General features: G+C 36.7%; 1 protein-coding gene across 2 annotated transcripts in view; it reads left to right on the top strand.

Annotated features, from left to right (window-relative positions):
• LOC122556662 (pro-neuregulin-2, membrane-bound isoform-like) overlaps nt 1–19,535 on the top strand; it is a 693,482-nt gene that overhangs the window by 643,408 nt on the left and 30,539 nt on the right. The window contains exons 5-6 of one of the 2 annotated variants that reach the window (XM_043703656.1): nt 11,726–11,806; nt 12,055–12,113. In XM_043703656.1, the coding sequence (XP_043559591.1) occupies nt 11,726–11,806; nt 12,055–12,113 (140 nt within the window). The remainder of the gene's footprint in view (nt 1–11,725; nt 11,807–12,054; nt 12,114–19,535) is intronic. The other variant, XM_043703657.1, reaches the window with a different exon arrangement.

Here is a 19,535-nt window from a genome sequence, read left to right on the forward strand (position 1 = left end):
TAATACTACCAAATGCAGTGACCAGGGCTGGGACTACAAAACTCTTGGAATGAAAGTTAGGTGGGAGGGCAGTATCAGAGCAACTTAGAGGGTTGCGTGGGAGATTGTGTAGACTGCCTGGAGGGAAAAGCAACATGTGGTGAAAAAGGCGGCACCTTTGGGTAGCCTACCATCAACCCATACAGTGAAAGCTGTTGATTTGACATGAACTTCTTGTACTGCTAGTTAAATTTCAACTGTGGCATGATAAGGCTTTTAAGTGGTCATTAATTGGTCACTTAAGGGACTTCGATCATTCTATACATGGACTGACTCATCAATGCCTCCCAAGCGGCAGGTGAAATTGTTGTGGAACAAGTAAGTAGGTAGCGGACATGACACTCTTTCCGGAATCCTACCAGCAAATCTTTTAGCTGGTAAAATCTAATCTTATGTTTTGGGTCACTAACCATTTCTTAGAATAGGAAGTGTAACAGGTTCAGCAGCTTATAAGAAAACAAAGCCTGGGAAAATGGATATGTGATTAAATGGAGGACAGGAGATATTTAAAAAATAGAACCTATAATGGAGTGACAACAGGAAGCAGTAATGACAAAAATGTTGAGAAATAATATATGCAGGTCCCAGAGATTTGATTCATGGTTACAGCAAAATAGCAGGTTGCAGCAGTTTGGGATAGATGTGGGGTCTTACGTTAACTTGACTATTTAGCTTCTTTAATCTTTCCCTACAGCTATTGAATTTATATTTGCATAATTCTCTTGCTTTCAGATTTTTTATTTAACCACAGTGTTTTGAATTCCGTATTCCCTCTGCATAATAGGAAACCTTTTTTGCCTGGTCCACATTCACCAGACAATGGCTTTATGTAATCCTTTGAATGGTTGACATGTTTCTTATATCTATAGATCTGTTTCTGATGATGTCAGCCTTAATGTTAATTAATAGATGCCAGTTTGCAATGCTATATTCGAAAATCAAATTTTAAGGAAGGAAAGACAATGAGAAAAAGACAATGAGACAAGAAATCTTTTAAGTCTCTGGAAAATGTATATTTCCTAAACACAGTCAATAAGTGACTCTTGTAAATGATGATATCATGAAACCTTAGCTGCTTAGACTGAAAACAATTCTATTTATATCAATGCTGGACTCTCACCAATTTCTTGAAGGCGCTAATGAAATGCCACCCCTTACTTCTTTCTCTGTCTCTCACACTTCACATGGAAAATTACACAGGAAAGCAGCATCCCATATTACAATTACAAACATACAAGCAATGACACAACAGAATTATGATGAAAATTGTTCACAAAGCTACAATTATTTAACAATTTTCCAATGCTATATTCTAATTTTCTCTCTATGACTTATGTATAGAAGAAAATACACATGTGACTTCAGAACTCTGTCTCTTATTATAGAACTTACACTTCAAAGGGAATTGTGCATATTAATTAGTTCCAATAGTAATCATTTTCCCTTATTTATAACTTTGAAAAGAACATCATAAATGTTATTTGCATCACCTTCAATCTGGTGATTGATTAGCCTCGTAATCCTATCTATTAGATCCTTCATGTTGATGGAAACTAGCTACCAATCTTGTCGAATTGTTAATGATGTTCCTTTAGAAGATAATCATGAAAACTAATAAGGACTAATTCTTAGATACACAGTAGTGAAACAGAACTCTCCTAAAAAATATGATCAGATATGTCCAGAGCAATACACGACGTGTGCAACAATACATCCATTTGTAAAACAAGGGGTATGACCCTCAGACTAATCAAGTAGTTCATATCGATTTATAGTTTTGGTACCAAGCAATCTTCTCATGATTTTGCAATAAAGACGAAATGGAATGTTTCCATGTCTTTGCAGCAAATATTTTCATCTAGTTATTTAGATTCAAATTTAAAGATAGATACTATTTTTCAGTAACTTTGTCCGAAGAAGGCACTTAAGAATTTCAAATTCAAGCACTTATGATTGTGGCAAGTAGATTGGTTAAAAGTATGTTTCTCTGTTTACATAGTTGATAATCAATTAATTGTAGTACTTTCAGAAAATCACAAACTGACAATGCATTAGCTTTTTTTTAAACTCTTTGACCCATTTTGCAGCAGTATTTTATAACTGGTATTGCCTTTTTGACATAGGGTCCATCGACATCACAGAAATTGATCTACAGTGCATTGCTTGTGTCCATAGCCATACACAAAAAAGGCCATCTGCTTTACAGTCACAGGAGTTGCTATTAAAATGAATACCAGCATTAGAGACATTTAGGAGATTTGGATTTATCATTCAGTTGGAGAATGTATTGTAATTCAATATAACCTCATGATAGCCTTGTTAATAAGGATGTTTCCACAATTCTGCAAGACATTATAAACTGATCAAATATCAATCAGCACCTTTTAATCATTCTATGTTTTAAATTTACATGTGTTTTGCCATAATTTCCCTCTCTCTTATCAGCCGCCCAACCCCTTCTCAGTATCTTTGTTAGTATCAAGTTAAAAATCACACAACACCAGGTTTGTTAGTATCGCCAGCAACATCCTTTTGACTTCAGCTCATGAAGAAAGACCACCTGATCTCATAGGTTTACACTGCAGATTTGTGAAAGAAGGTGGTATGGTTTCTGTGGGAGAGGACTATTAATCTTTTTATCCCTAAAATAGAATTGTTAACCATTCAAAGCTTTCAATCTAATAATCTGGTGGACCGTAGATAAAACTTGTCCTTGAATGATTATCAGGAACAGGATTTAAACTCAGGCCTATCTGGTTGAAAAAACTGATACTCTGCTGTAGAGTTCTGTGCATTTCAGCTATAATATTCTTCTTTTAATGGACGACATGGTGGCTCAGTAGTTTGCACTGCTGCCTCACAGTGAGGGGGACCCAGTTTTGATTCCAGCCTCGGGTGGCTTACTGTGTAGAGTTTGCATATTCTCTTTGTATCTATGTGGGTTTCCTCCAGGTGCTCCAGTTTTCACACACAGCCCAAAGATGTGCAGGTTAGGTGGATTGGCCACGGCAAATTGGTGATAGTGTCCAGGGAAGTGCAGGTTAGGCGGATGAACCATGGGAAATGTGGGTCTACTGGGATGGGACTGGATCTGGATGGGATGCTATTCAGAGGGTCAGTGCAGACTGAAGGGGTGAATGGCCTCTTTCTATGATGAGGAGAATAGTACACAGCCTCTTGTGATAATTTTTTGTTTTCTGTTTTTAATCTTATTTCTGTGAGATATGGATCTTCCACTGTTAACAGCAATCAATATACAGTAAATCCTCTGTTTAAGTAACCCCACTTAACATGGTTTCATATTAACATTCTTTTATTTTTAAGGCCTATTTTGTCAAATTTCATTGGCCTTTTACAGTTTAACATTGTTGTGTCTCCTCTCCACCCATCTCCCAGCCTTGCCTCCTTGAGTTTCCTGTTCCCTTCATTGCTTCTCCCCCTCTTCCTTTATTTAGAGTCATAGAGATGTACAGCATGGAAATAGACCCTTTGGTCCAACCCGTTCACGCCGACCAGATACCCCAACCCAATCCAGTCCCACCTGCCAGCACCTGGCCCATATCCCTCCAAACCCTTCCTATTCATCTACCCATCCAAATGCCTTTTAAATGTTGCAATTGTACCAGCCTCCACCACTTCCTCTGGCAGCTCATTCCATACACGTACGACATTCTGTGTGAAAAAGTTGCCCCTTAGGTCTCTTTTATATCTTTCCCCTCTCACCCTAAATCTATGCCCTCTAGTTCTGAACTCCCCGACCCCAGGGAAAAGAATTTGTCTATTTACCCTATCCATGCGCCTCATAATTTTGTAAACCTCTAAAAGGTCACCCCTCAGCCTTTGACACTGCAGGAAAAACAGCCCCAGCCTGTTCAGCCTCTCCCTATAGCTCAAATCCTCCAACCCTGGCAAAATCCTTGTAAATCTTTTCTGAACCCCTTCAAGTTTCACAACACCTTTCCAATAGGAAGGAGACCAGAATTGTATGCAATATTCCAACACTGGTCTAACCAATGTCCTGTACAGTCGCAACATGACCTCCCAACTCCTGTACTCAATACTCTGACTGATAAGAGAAAGCATAGCAAACACCTTCTTCACTATCCTATCTACCTGTGACTCCACTTTCAAGGAGCTATGAACCTACACTCCAAGGTCTCTTTGTTCATCGACACTCCCTAGGACCTTACCATTTGAGCCAGTTCTGTATCCAAATGGCTAGTTCTCCCTGTATTCCGTGAGATCTAACCTTGCTAATCAGTTTCCCATGGGGAACCTTGTCAAATGCCTTACTGAAGTCCATATAGATCACATCTACCATTCTGCCCTCATCAGTCCTCTTTTTTTACTTCTTCAAAAACCTCAATCAAGTTTGTGAGACATGATGTCCCATGCACAAAACCATGTTGACTATCCCGAATCAGTCCTTACCTTTCCAAATACATGTACATCCTGATCCTCAGGATTCCCTCCAACAACTTGCCCACCACCGAGGTTAGGCTCACTGGTCTATAGTTCCCTGGCTTGTCCTTACCACCCTTCTTAAACAATGGCACCACATTAGCTAACCTGCAGTCTTCTGGCCTGTCCGTGCCACAGCTTGGCCTCCCAACTTGCACCTGGCCCAGCTTTCTCCCTACCCAATCTGTCCATGTCTCTCTCCCAAGGTTGCTCCCTTCATTGTTGATTCCATTCCCTCCTCCTTACTATCCTGTTCCAATCTCATACATAAGTGCTCCATCTGGTGGCAGGAGTTGGCCAGTCAGTGTCTGTGAAGCTCCATGCACTGACTAACACCTGCCACTAGTTGGACCCTGGTCAATCTATAAATGCAGGTGAGATTTTTTTCTATATATTAATGTAAGGAGGTATGCTGCATTGTTTTTTATAATTAGTGATGAATTTTGTTTTAAGTTATTTAATTTAGAAATGCACAGTGCTATACATGTATGCTGTAGTCATTCAACTTATACAAATTGTTTTCTTCCTGGTAAAACAAAATGGCTGAATGGTCCTAACTCTGACTTTAACACAGATTTCTACGGAAACCTCTGATTCACTTACAGTTACTTACTACATAAAAGCACTGAGCATTTTAAAACTGATGACAGATAGAACCTTGCTTATGACTTGGTTTAATATTTGAAAATAAAAACCATCTGCCTGAAATCTTATGAAAATGGAAAACCTTGTCTCCTTGCTGGTAACTCATTTTTTTAGCAACTCACTGTTAAAATTATAAGAATCTGAAGTGTTCTATGATCCTAGTACTGAAAAAGTAAATTTTCAGTTTTTCATAGAAGAAATGTCATTATGTATTCTGAATTTGTGTAGCTTATTTATAAATACTGAATGCTGACTGAAGAGGTGATGGAACCTGTGTTCTTTTTGCCATGTAACTAACACCATTTTTCAAAGGTTGTTGTTCTGATTACTGGTTTATAAAGAATAGGTGTCTGGTCTGATTGGGGGAATAATAACAAAACAAACAGAATGTATGACTACCACAAAACCAAGCATGACATCTCCCTGTACATTGCTTTCTCATCGGTGACCTTCTGATAGCGACTGGACACATGTCACATGTTAAACGAAAAATGGTCTTCAAAAAATTTAGTTGATGTCATTAACTAATTTCAAAAGGAAATTAGTTTAAGTTCAAGCAATAAAAAAACAAACTGTGCTGGTACTTACCTTTCATCGCTTCCTGTTTACCGATATAAAGAAGCATCTTCGATTTACTCCACTAGCCAATATCACAACTATCTTAATAAATTAATGAGGCTATTTAATTAATCAATTTGAAGAGCAGTTCTAGGAAGTCCATATGTGGTTAAAGAAAACAACGCCATTGAGTAAGATTTAAGCCAAATCTTGCAAAGATGAGCAACAAATTAATATTGCTCCACAGAGATAAATTTACATTGATAGTATGATTCATATACTTTTTTTTAGGTCCTGTCTTTCAATATACCATTGTTGAAGGTAGGAACAGAGCACTGAATTACAAGACAATTCTACAATGTTTCTGTCATTGGCCAGACAGTCTGTTTGAATAAGCAAGTAGATTTTGATATTATGTCACCAAATGCAGTTCAAAGTTATGTCTACTCAAGATTTTTGAAGGCTTGTATTTCAACCGAAAACAGCTAATTCCTCAGAAACAATGTCTTATGTCAAGGCCTGAAAGTTTGCTTCAATAGAAAATTAATATAGGAACATAGCATCGCTTAAATCCCTAATAATTCCTGAAGATTTTACTACTTGTCTTGACTTGTGTCTTCCCAGTTTGAAGTTGTTGATTTATGATAGCGTAAAACCTAACTGACAGTGGCAGTGTATTGCTGAAGTTGACATGTTTAGTTTGGAATTCAGATCATTGAGCTATTTTATCAATATCGATGTATAATTAATGAGAAATGCTCAATGATAAATTGTGACAGGGTAAAATGTCACAATCATCTTGCCCATTTGTTAAACAGTCTGACCAATGACTAGAGATTTGGTACAAGCAGTTTGTAATTTAATGATTTTGCGCTATTTTTAACTGTGGCGATATCGGAGGTCAGGACAAGATCATGCTTGAGATCATTGAGCCATACTCAAAAACTAATTCTGTGAACACCTGACATCAATAATTTTAACTAGGGTCTCTGGGTTAAAATAAAAAAATCCTGAATCTTTCAAAATACCTGCACAAGCCACAAACCAAATCTGTCTTTTTTGTTTGATTGGATATATCTTATGATATTACATAACAGTGCATTTAATCACTCTATTTGCCACATAATCTTTATAAAACAGTGGCCAAACCACAATGAATAACATTTCTTCTTCTGATTTTTTTGATATTTATTCTGTATATCTTTTCTTCAGAGCCTATTAATTAGATATCTATCACAACTCTGGATTCAATTGGTATACTGCCATAATGTCAACAGAAATCCTGCAACAAAGGCATAAACAGCAATTTATGGCAATTCTCCAAGTTTTCTGTTGAAGTTATGCCAGGTGACTGGGAGAAATCCCACAGAAATGTACTTTTCACGCACATTGTAACTACTTTTCCATAGATTCCTTTGAACATATCATTCATTATCTGGATAGGTGGGCTAGAGAACTGAACTCAGGATGTACCACCTATTTATTACTGCTTTTTAACTGGCCAATGCCAGATCTTGTGAGGTTAAGAACCAGCCCATTAAACTCTGTAACTTCCTGGGGTGAACCTCCGTACTCCTGCTTGATGCCTTCCATTATGGAATAGCTGATCCTTGGAATTTCCCATGTGGTAAGTCAAAATGGCAAAGGCAGAATGTCAACATTCTGTGACAAAATGGATTAATAAATGCTCCGTAGTTCCATGTACCTAAACAAAGACCTTCAAAACGTTTGGACTTGGCCTTAGTAATGGTGAATGAATATCTCAACTCATAGAATGTCCTTGATAGAATTACCAAAATGAACATTTTTGCAAAGTTTGGAGAAAAAGTAAATAGCATACTAAACTGTGTCCAGTCACCTCAGCAATGTTTGTGATGAGCATTTATCATAAAATATTATTCTGCATTGATGGCTTTCCATAAACTTCAATGTTCCTTGGTTTGAAAAGATTTCATACTTTAATTCACATGCTGTCAACTCACACAAAGTTTTTTATTTTTCTGAAGATTAAATGTCCTTTCCTCTAGTTTTCACATTTTTCATCTGCAGTTTTCTTGAATTTAATATTTCTGTAACATGCCGCATTAATTGGTAGCAGGAGCAGGCAAGATCCGCTTCAGTTGGCTTCTTGAATCTCTGATTTCATCAGTCTATGCATGTTTTAGTCACTGTGTGATAATTTGGCCATCATGGTTTTTATTTCACCAATATTAACTATGACTATATACTTCATAGTTACACTATTTTCTGATCTTCTGCATATGTGAATGAAAAAGAAAGGCAAGCAAATGAACTGCATGATTTGTGTCAATTAATGTGAATAACTACTATTATACAAATCATAACTCATTGAATTTAACAACGTTTAATTTCAAAGATTTCAAAGTTAGAATGAGTGTCTTGAGAATTGTGACTCTGCTATTCTCCTTAAAATGTAAAAATAATTTTCAGTGCAGAAAGTAATAAATTCCAATAGCATAGTATACAAACCTGATCCTCTGCCAGGTGTCTGCAATTGTGGAGAAATCTATCCTACATGCTCAGAGGTGATCTTTCAAAATAAGAAAACATTGTTAAACAAAATAAAATAGAACTAAAAGGAACATGATTTGGAAAGAAGCTTCTTCTAGATTTGTACAATAACCAGTGCAAAGCCCCAGTTGGACAAATGTTATCTTTCCGAGGTATCTTATAAGTCTTGTTTTAGCTTGCCAATCAAATTCATGTTCTCATTGAATTACATATAAAATTATTTTATGTGTTAACCATGATTGCGCAGCAGTCTAATAGGTAATTCAAAGATTATTTTTCTGAGGAATGTTACTCAGCAACATCGTTAACAAAAATAGTTTTGAGGTGAAATATACTTGACAGCTTGTCTCAACAATAGTATAATTGCATAGAAGGATGTAATATACAATCAGAACAACACGGAATGAGGGTGTTTAGCCAATTGAGTCAATGCAGCACTTTCTAAGAACAGTTCAAGTTTCCCACTCCATGCTTCTTTTTACCATCTCCTTTTAACTTTCTTACTCCTTCAAATATTTATCCAGTTTCCCTTTGAAAGCTACTTTTGAATGTGTCAGGCATCATTAATAAATCCTAAACACTCATTATTTTAAAATGTTTTTCCTAAAGCCAGCCAGTTCTTTTGTCAATTTTCTGACATCTCTCACTTGATTGGTCATTGATCTTTGATTCTGCTGTTGGAAACAATGGTTCAAATTTTCCAGACACATTGCAGATGGGCTGGGAAGTGCAAAGGATGAAAAAGTAGCACAGGAAGGGAATGGGATCACTGATAGCTTTCTGTCACCATGCCATTTTGTCAATGGCAGAAATATTGATGACTATATTGCCCACTTATGTGACCAATTAAGTGAGCTGGTTAAGTAGATAATTATGAGCCACATCCAGCTGTTGGGCATTTTGATCATGACTGGAGGTCCGACCATCACATGAGGAGCCACCTGTAAAATATCTTTGAGAACCGCCAGCCATTGAACACACCATATCCCTCTAGTTACAGCCTTAGCAAAGGTCTGTAGCTCTGTGGCACTGTTGAACAGCTTGCCCTTGATTCAATCAGCAATCTTTCAACTAATATGCTCCACTCCAGAACCCTCTCCACAGAAACCTACAGTTTCTCTTCATTTGCTTCATCTAAGCCCTTCATAACTTCTTTTCTGCTTGAAGGAGAACATATCTCAGCTTCTCTAATTTATCTATGTAATTGTAATCTATCATTCCTGTTTCAATTCTCCTAAATCACCTCTATAAATGATCTGAAACCTTTACGTTCTTCCTCAAGCATGCTGCCCACTGTATTCCACCTGAGGCAGAGCTCATGTTTTAAGCAGATTTAGCATTTTCTCTTGACTTTTACACTTTATGCCTCAATTTACAAGTCATTGGGTCTCTGCTTTCTGAACCTGCCCCGATAATTTCAAAAAAAATGTCAAAACACTTCTAGAGCTAACTCTTTCTGTGCCATTGTCTCCCCGCCCTTCCCATCAAAATGTGGCATTGTTCCAGTTGAATTTCACCTGCCATGTGTCCAGCTGTACCATCCCCTGCCTAATTAATGAAGAAATTATTTTCTTCAGTGTTTACTGCATTTCCAATTTTTATGCCGTTTGCAATTTTTGAAATTCTGTATTGCACATTGAAGTTCAATTCATTATTCAAATCAAATTCACAAGAGGTCCCAGTGCTAACCCAGCCATTCACAACATCTGTGTTATCTAGCCCTTAACCGATTTTGTATCTATGCTATTACTAGTCCCTTACTCCTTAGTATAGATTTTGCTAAACATCTTAATTTGTGACACTATATTAAGTGCCTTTTGCAATTTCAACTGCCAACAGCCACCATTTCTATTTTTTCATAGGGCAATGCAAATGGTTATTCAAATTCTCACTGAATTATTGTATCTATAAACTACTTAATCACTGAAAAATTGATAATAATTTCCCTTTATTGAACATGAACTTTATATTTAGTCCCATATAAAATCCTTTTATTCCGGCAAAAATACAGCTAAGAGCAAAAGTTCTTTGTAATATGATTCAGCTCAAGAAATTTGATACTGCAAATGTTAAATTGTTAGATGGAAACTTTCACAGACTGAGGTTACTAAACCAGATTGAAACAGTCACTTCCTCAACCTGTTCAAATTAACTGATGGTTTTATTTTGTCACTCTATAGAATGAGTTCTCCCAATATATTTATCATGTCTTATTTTAACTAAAGGATAACTTGAACCAGACTTTTCATATATTAGGAAATTATACAGGTTATATATTATACAGGTTAGATAAATTTGAATTGGGAAGGAAAATAAACAGAAAGAAGTTAGCAAATTACTTGAAATTAGGCAAAAGAAGATAAAGAGCAAATGAGCATTTCTAGAGGTCTATAAGGAAAATATAACGAACAAATAATGTTTTGAGATTACAAGATTCGGAAATCTGTATTTAGTTCATAGTTTATCCACTCTGTTCATCCACAAATATATTGCCTGGAATATATGGGCCACCATTATCTTTCTAAATAGATTTTCAGCAAATTAAAGGATGTAGGAAACAAAATAATGTGGAAATATGTAGTGAGAGAGATTACAGATAATATAACATTATCACACCCCTCCGAACTTTGACCCAGAGTACTTGGGGAAAGCAAAGAAGTGCTGTTTATCACAACTTTCCATGCACCAAACAGATTTCTCCACAATGCGATGAAACTCAATTCAGAATCCTGCGAAATATATAACCAATGATTTGAATGACTTCCCTTTGAAAATCAGTTTTATGTAGCTGGTTATTACAAATGATTGTTAATACAACTACTAATTTGTACCCGTTATAAAAATTCCGCACCTAATGCCTAATTAATTTGCAAAACTATATTATGAAAGGTGTTAGTACAATTTCATGAAACCATACGTTGTGTTACTTCAAATCATATATGTATTTTAAGTATTTATTTAAACATTTAACATTATTAAATGCTATTTATATTTCTAGTACATGATGTATGGTAACTTCATTCATTCAATTATAATAGCTTCATATATCAGTATCACTTTCAAGGTGACTGGTCTATGCAGCTTGAATTACTTCAAATTCCATAATTTTGCTTGTTCTTACTTTTTTACTGCAGTTCTCAGAAATATATAGTGCAGATTTATCAGTGTTGTTTTGGTAAATTACTTGTACCACAACACAAAATATTTACTTGTGTTTATCCAAAATTAGTCATCATATTTTATTGAACTGGAATAAAAATTATTGACTCTGTATGTTTTCATTTCTCATTAAAATAATCTGAAATAATCTGTTCCAACCGTTAGTGAACCTACCAAACTAGCGGTGGAAAAAGGAACATACTATTTCAGCAGCTTCTTTGCTTTCTCATTATAACACAAATGATCCCATTGGGGAATGAAGTTATTTTGTAACTTCGACCTAGCATTTGCCTACATTTGTTTTGTGATTTGTCCCCTTTTCCTCCCCTAGATGCCAACCTGGATTCTTCGGACAAAGATGTTTGGAGACTGAACCCTTGAGAACATATAAACCTGATCTAAGTATGTTATTGTAAGGAAGTGTTGCAGTACTTCTAGGTATCCTTGGTGACAGCACTGGAGTTGGGGATTTTGATTGAAGCAGCATATAAAGACCACTACATTTTGAAAAAAATGTTATTTTGAAAACATTTCTACTGCTGTTGAACAATCCAGTGGTTTCATCAATGTTTTTGGGATATGTGTCCTTGAATGCTCTGTTCTAATGTTAAACCCTTTCTATCTTGTTTCTTTCTCTATGGTTTTTGTTTTTCTTGTCAGGTGTCCAAATGAATTTACAGGTGATCGCTGCCAACACTACGTAATGGCCAGTTTCTACAGTACGTCCATTTCTTCTCTTCTTAAACTGAAGCATGCTATTACTGAAACATAGCATGCTATTTCTGCTGCTGCTTTCTGTTGATAATGCTATTACCTGTCTTTCCTGTATCACCATCCCATATGTTCCCCCTAAAACTTAAACCCAATTATCTTCAGAGTAGAATAAGGGAACTAAATTCGGAGGATAATGCCACTTACTGGACATTTAGAATTCCTATTTCAGTCAAACACTAGATTAGGAATCACAGTTGCCTGAATAAAAATAATAATAAATAATTATTGCCCTTTTGAAAATGTTGTAACTGTGAATATTCATAACATTCAATTTAAATACACTTTACTATAGTATGCCCAGAAATCTAAATCTCTTGAACTCCAATAAATCTGATGCAAGATTGCACTTGCAATTGCTTTGGCTAACCATTTGGTCAAGTAAAATACTCATGGATACATATCAGTTAGTAGTAATAATGCCTAATTCCTTGCCTTGACCATGAAAGACAGCAAAGGTTAGAGAAAGCAATACCAAAAGATAGCACTCTGACTTCACTGAAATAATAACACCATTTGAGGGACATGGTATATGAGTCAGACACTAGATTCTCCAAATAATGTTTGGATAAAGATTTTCTTTTGAGTTGAGGTTAGAGAGAGCCAGCATCTATGACTGAGAAGTGAAATCTCTCCATGCCATGAATTCCAGATCACCTGCATGTTTGTGCCAAAGCATTTGAAAACAAAAAAGGTAAAATGTTTGCCAATTTTTCATGCAAATTATAATTTTCATGCAAATTATACTGCTTTAATAGATATCTTAAAATGATTCAAACCAACTTGTCATGCAAAAATAGTCAAATGACTATATTATACATGTGATCAGTAATGGAAATAGAATTATACTTATTGAAATGAAAGAAAAATTATAACTTTAAACATCAGAAAGCTAACATGCAGATAAACAAACTGAATATTTCCATTTCTGAGATTTGTATGCAATTTCTCTTCAGTGACCTTCCTATGCAAAAATATTTTGAGAATGGGTTACTGTATATTTATTTCTCATTAATTATTTGTGCAATTTTCTTCTTCATTCTGCAAATTAAGTAGAAATATTTTGCAAGTGTATTCATCCAATTTGAGAGATGCTTTCATCCAAAGCAGAGGGAGACAAGCTATTTGTGGTTAGACAACATTCTAAGATTAATATAATGGCAGGTGTAAATTACTTTGCAAACAAATCAATTTTATTTTTTCTAAGATACTTCTGCACTAACAGAAGAACTAACTTATGTAAAACTTTGTCGTTCTGATTATAATCTGAGTTAAATTGATTAGTTGGAACATGTTGTAGGCTAATGTCTATAAGAAACACAACATAGATAAAACTTGGAAATATTATTGAATTTTGATACAGTCATGAAGAAGTTATGGAAGATTATATTAACTGGGAAAAATCACTAAGATGAGTCAGTATTTACAATTCTAGTTTAAGTGTTCATTTAGTTTCTTTCTGGGTTTAATTCTAGTTGCAGTATTGTATCAAGTATTGTAGCAATTTTCCTCGTACGATGTTTGTTTAATGAAAGTGAATCATTTTACTTCATGAATGAAAAATAATGTTGCTTGAGTAAAATGGTTAACTCTTAACACCAGCCCTGAACTTCCATCAGATCCAGACAAATGAATAGGCTTGTTGCAGGATTCCAAATTACCATGTCCTAAGTCTCTGTGCATAGAAATTGTGAAACCATGTGTTAGTCTCTATTGAAATCCAATTGAAAGATTCAGGAGAGTATTGAATAATTATTTGGATAGAAATAATGTGCAGGGGTATGGGGAAACTGGCAGTAGGTAATGATGCTCATTTGAAGAGCTGGTGCAGATACATTGGACCAAATGAGCTCTTTCTGCATCATAACAGAATCTAACCTTAACCTACTTTTGTATGTTGCTTGCTGTTCTGCACCTGAGGTCACTAACCTTACTGCTACCTTTTTACCCTTTCAATTTATAACATACATTTTTGCCCTGTTCACTGCTACCCCTTGGTGTTCTTTCATCATGCTGTCATATTATGCTCATATCTGTCTTTACCTGGCATATAACTCTCTGTACTACCCAAGTGTTACCCCTGCTGCACCCACAGTGCTACTCATTCTTGTCTCTTGTAGAATTCTTAGCTCCTGATCTCATATTCATAGTGAATATTCTTCCAACTCATTCACCGGTGGCTTATTTCTTTAACAATCCATGCCTGTTCTCAATCCGTGCCTTTATGACTACTACATGGGTGACCAAAATTCAGCTCTCCGTGGCTTTCCAGAATGTGCACTCTCTGTGCCGTTATCCTGGCTGAGTTTATTGATACCCATGAGCTGGCAGCAATCCAGCTACAAGACAATGATTGCTTATCCTTTACCAAAATTATCTAATCTGAAATGGCTTCCACCATGCTATGCCATACCATATAATCCATATGTTACTGATATCTTCTTTGTCAATCAAGTCTCCCAATCTTCCAGCATTCTTTTTGTAATTCTTGCTCTTTCTACTCTACTTGCCAAGATTTCCTTTTTTAGCCTTAGCATGGAGTAACTTCTTATTCCCAATCTTAATCCAATTGCACCTAATTCTCCCCTGTCCTCTCACTCAATGTACCCCATTCACACACTTCACTACCCATTTGACAATGCTATCCAAGGATTCACCACCTTAAAGATTTTAATTGGTGACAAGGTAATTTCTGATCACCACTTTATCTTTTTTACACGCAATACTTTGGTTCGCCTTATATCACTTTTGTCATTCACTTTGGGAAAATACTTTCCCTCCCTGCTCCAGGACCACTACCCCGTGTAAATCCTACTCTGCACCCTTTGAGTTTCCATCTGCAATAATATTACTGCCACTGCTCAGTTCTGAAAAAGGTGCTTGAGTTCCACCTCTGATCACAACTACCCAATGTTGCTTAATTTTTTAAAATCTTCCATTCCAACATCCTTTGTGTTCTCAAATGTGAAGTTTGCAGACTTGAAAGCATCTCCATCTGTTCACTCTCATTAACCATTCAACAGCACAAGGAGTACCACATCTCTATAAGAGAATCATATAAGTTCAAGATTATTCTTGAGTCTAAGAGTGATCCCAGAATCCTTAATTACCACCACCTCTTCTGACATCCTACTTTGATATTCTCTGTTCTTATCTCTCGTGTTCATTACAAGATCTTTTGGACTTGGTTATGTCCAGGATCAAGACATTATGGGAACTGCCTTTGCCTCCACTTTCCTGATCATTTGCTCCACTAAAAGATCCCTTAACTCCCCAAATCGTCCTTCTTGAATTTATTAGAGTGCATTATTCTTGTACAATTAAAAGCTTATTACTCCTAAAATTCCTTTTTCCACTCTAAAATCTGATTATCAGCTTGTACTTTCAATTATACCTCCAGCCAATAACACAAATTATGTATTTGTGATGAAAACCATATTGCATTATCTCCCCAAGGTTTCAGCTTTTCAGAAGTCCTTTAAGGTAGATCACTCTATCATTCTCTACCATGTCTGCTCTGTGATGCATCTTCAGAAGAAAGTTTATTCTTGGTTCAACAGCCACTCATCACAAGAGCGCCACATATATCTGACAATAAATATTGCCCCTTGCCCTACACAGTCACATCTGCAGGATCCCAAAATATAATCTTTGTTTCTTCATCCCAGAAATTTCAGTTTAGTCAACAAATGTGATGGTAGATACAAAGTTCACCATAAACTACAGGTGTAGGCCTTCATATGATGTATCAGTAATAGTCTTGTGTGAATATATATTTTTATTCTATGCTGAACATGACCTTGGATTATTTGAAATTGTTAGAAGCCACAAGCTTCAATTTAAATTTGAGTTAAAATATTGTTTCGCGAAAGGAAATCAAAAGAAAAACAAACAATTTGAATTTAAAGCACAATGTCAGTAGGGTAAGTGATTTTTTTTCATTGGTATTGTGGTGTTAGCTATAGAGTAATACATATGTATGAGCGTTTATGAGAAATTGAATTTCATGTCTTTCATTCTTATGGAAATTTTTCTGGGGCATTTCAAATCTCTGCTGTAACTCAGCATTAGCATCATACTTGGTATTGCCTGGTTCAGATATCTCTTCAACAAAACAGTGAAGTAAGTCCTGCCAGTGCCACTGCGACCCACTGAGGGACTGAGGAAGAATGAAGCTAGTGAGTCAAAGAATCCTAGAATAATTTCCATACAATATCAAACACAACAAAAAGGCAGAAATGTGATTTATCACATATAGTCCTGGATGAATGAAAAAAAAATACCCTTTATAACAAAATAAATGAAATGTTATGCAGACATAATTATGCATTGCTTGAATCGTTTGATATGCCTTTGCAAAATTTAATCTCAAATGAAAGGTCAGTTGAATAGACTGGCAGAAAGTTGACTTGAATTTTTACTCTATGAAATTGTTAAGTAGGAGTTTAAAATCATTCCAGCTGCTGAATGAACTCTAAATCTCACGCACAAAATTTTCTTTTGATCTTTATAGGAGTTGATTAGTTTTTTTTGAAGATGAATATCCCGACAAAGTCCACACAGTAACCTAATTACTCATATTCTGCTTCATCATTACTAGTTGCATGCACAAACATGTTGAGCAAAAACAAATGAACAAAGCAAAAGTAAAGGTCATTGAACTCATCATGTTTGTTTTGTCAAACATGTTTATACAGCATCTAAAGTATTCCTCTTATTTTCAGTATCAAAGTCTCAAGTTTCTCTGAATATTAATCTGTGGCAGGTGATTACTTTCCTCTACACGTCCTTCAGCAAATATATTGGTAAATTTCCTTAAAAGTATTAATCAGTGGTATCCTTCACTGCACTTTAACAAGCTCATTAAAAAAGCTATGCTGAGCACATTGGTACATTTCTATTTTAAAACATTAACCCTTGGGTTTGATTCTGGATTCAGTTGAAATAACCTGCTGGCTTGAATTCGGAATATAGTTTTTGTGAAGGTGGATCATACGTTACTCATTTGCTTACTACAGGTATAAATTTAATTTGCAGCCAGGAATCATTATTCTCGTTTAATTTTGCTAATGTATAATACAAAATGTGAGTTAAAATCAGTTATGTGGGCCTGGGTAATCTGATTCTCACCATATATTCTAATGCTGAGTTCTCATTGTTGCCATCTCATGACTTAAGAGATGTTGGGCTGAACCTTACTTTTTTTTTGGTGAAGTGCTATATTCATCAATTTTCACTGAAAGCTTCTTTCCCAAGACCTCTCTCATGCAACCCATTTTCTCAACCTAGTTGTTTAATCACCAGGCTCTAAGGTTTACTGACCTTGCCTACGTCCTGCTTAAACATTTTTTCTGAGTCACCAGTACACTGTCCCCAGTGCCTCCTGTATACCCTTAGTTAGTTATTGGCTGGTAGTGGAACATCACATACAGGCAAGCAAGCAATTAGACAATTCTAAACATGAGCTTTTATTCACAGTCAATGAAAGCAAGTACAAACAAAATGAATAGAGTCTGAAGTTTGCCCCACAATGCAAACTAAATGATGGCATGGTGATCACGGACTATTTTATAGTCAATGTTAGTTGCTTCAGCCAGCTGTCATCTACTGGAACCAGGAGTCATTCTGGTCTTGTCTGGCCTTTAGTGACCAATACAGCTGAGCTCAGCTATATACAAGGAGGGTTTACTCCTGCTAAATATCCTTGGGAGACTGCTGACCAGCCAAATTCTCAGCATTCAGCACATTACCTCATTTCCAGCTCGAATTGTCCAAAACCCATCATGATAGATGGTGAAGCACACGCTCTCTGAACTATACAGTAAGATTCCTGCAACCCACCCCGGCTGGACCAAATAGCAAAACCAAATCTTTGGCAGCCCTGTCCTTTGCTCTGTCATAACGGGCAGCATTGTATCTGTGTTCCATATCAGTTAGAGGATTGCACAAAGCTGCCATGAGCCATAGTCACAGTGGGTAGCCCTTGTAGTCCAGTAACCAGCCTTGCTAGGCACCTGGACCCTCAAGCAATCCAGGTACAAAAGAGAGCTGTAAGATGTAATACCAGGGTAGTGGGCATACACCTCCCGGAAGTCGTACCAGTGATCACAGACCACCTGGATGTTAATGGAATGGAATCCCTTGCTGTTGATGAATTCTGCAGTTTTGTGACATGACTCTCTGGCCCCTTGTGTGAAGCCAATGGCACCTGCACCATTGGCAACCCAACTATGTTCCTGAATCCTACTACCTGGGCTGCAGAACTAACCTCACCATGGGGGGAAACAACGTGAACTGGCGTGATCTTGTACAGATGGCATCAGTCATGATCCTGATAAATTTTGTGGGTGTGTGACAGTGAGATTCCACACAGGTCACCTGTCACTCTCTGGAAGGAGCCCATCCCATGGAAAGCAGAAGTCCCTTTCACAGCCAGCAGGATTTAAAGCAGCGAACAGCTCTCCAATAGCTGGGTGCATGACTCCTCCTGAAAATGACCTGTGTTAGGAACATAATGAGCAAAATAGCTTCTTAGCTGTGAATGATATACCTGTAGATGTTGGCTACACACATCCCCAGACAGTGAGGCATGCAGCACCCCAAGAATGAGGGCTATGTCTCTGTCATATATGTAGCTTCAGCGTCAGAATCCCAACATTGTTAGAGCACAGAAGGATGCTATTTGGTCCATCGTACTTGCATCGATTCTATTACCTGGTGCAATTCTCCTTCCTTTTTCACATATCTCTGTGCACCATTTCTATCCAGATAATCATCCAATGTTCTTTTGGATGTCTAATTTAACCAGCCTTCACCACATTTCCAGGCATTGCATTCCATGCCCTACTACTTGCTGTGTGAAATTTTTCTCTCATCACCTTCGTTTCTTTTGCACATTGCTTTAAATCTGTACCCTGTTGGTTTTTTTTTCCTTTTATGAGCAGAAACAGCCATCTCATGATTTTGCAAACCTCTATTAAACCTCCTGTCAGCCTGCTTTGCTTCAAGGAGGACAGTCCCTTCCTCTTCAATCTCCCCTCACACCCAAAATGTCTCACTCCTGGAAGCATTCTTGAAAATCACTTCTGCACTCTGTCCAATGCGTTCACATCTTTCCTATTACAATTGTGCACAATAATCTAGCTGAGGTCTAACAGATGTCTTATATAAGTTCAACATCATCTCCTTGCTCCAACCTCTCTTTCCCTATTAATAAAGTTGAGAACATTGTATGCTTTATTAACATGCTGTCTCCACCTGTCCTGCCACCTTCAATGATTTGTGCACATATACATCTAGAGCCCTCTATCCTGCACCCCCATTCGAATTGTACCCCATAGTTTGTATTGTCTTTTAGTGGTCTTCCAACC

This window comes from Chiloscyllium plagiosum, chromosome 14, assembly GCF_004010195.1.
Source record: "Chiloscyllium plagiosum isolate BGI_BamShark_2017 chromosome 14, ASM401019v2, whole genome shotgun sequence".
Classification (NCBI taxonomy): domain Eukaryota; kingdom Metazoa; phylum Chordata; class Chondrichthyes; order Orectolobiformes; family Hemiscylliidae; genus Chiloscyllium; species Chiloscyllium plagiosum.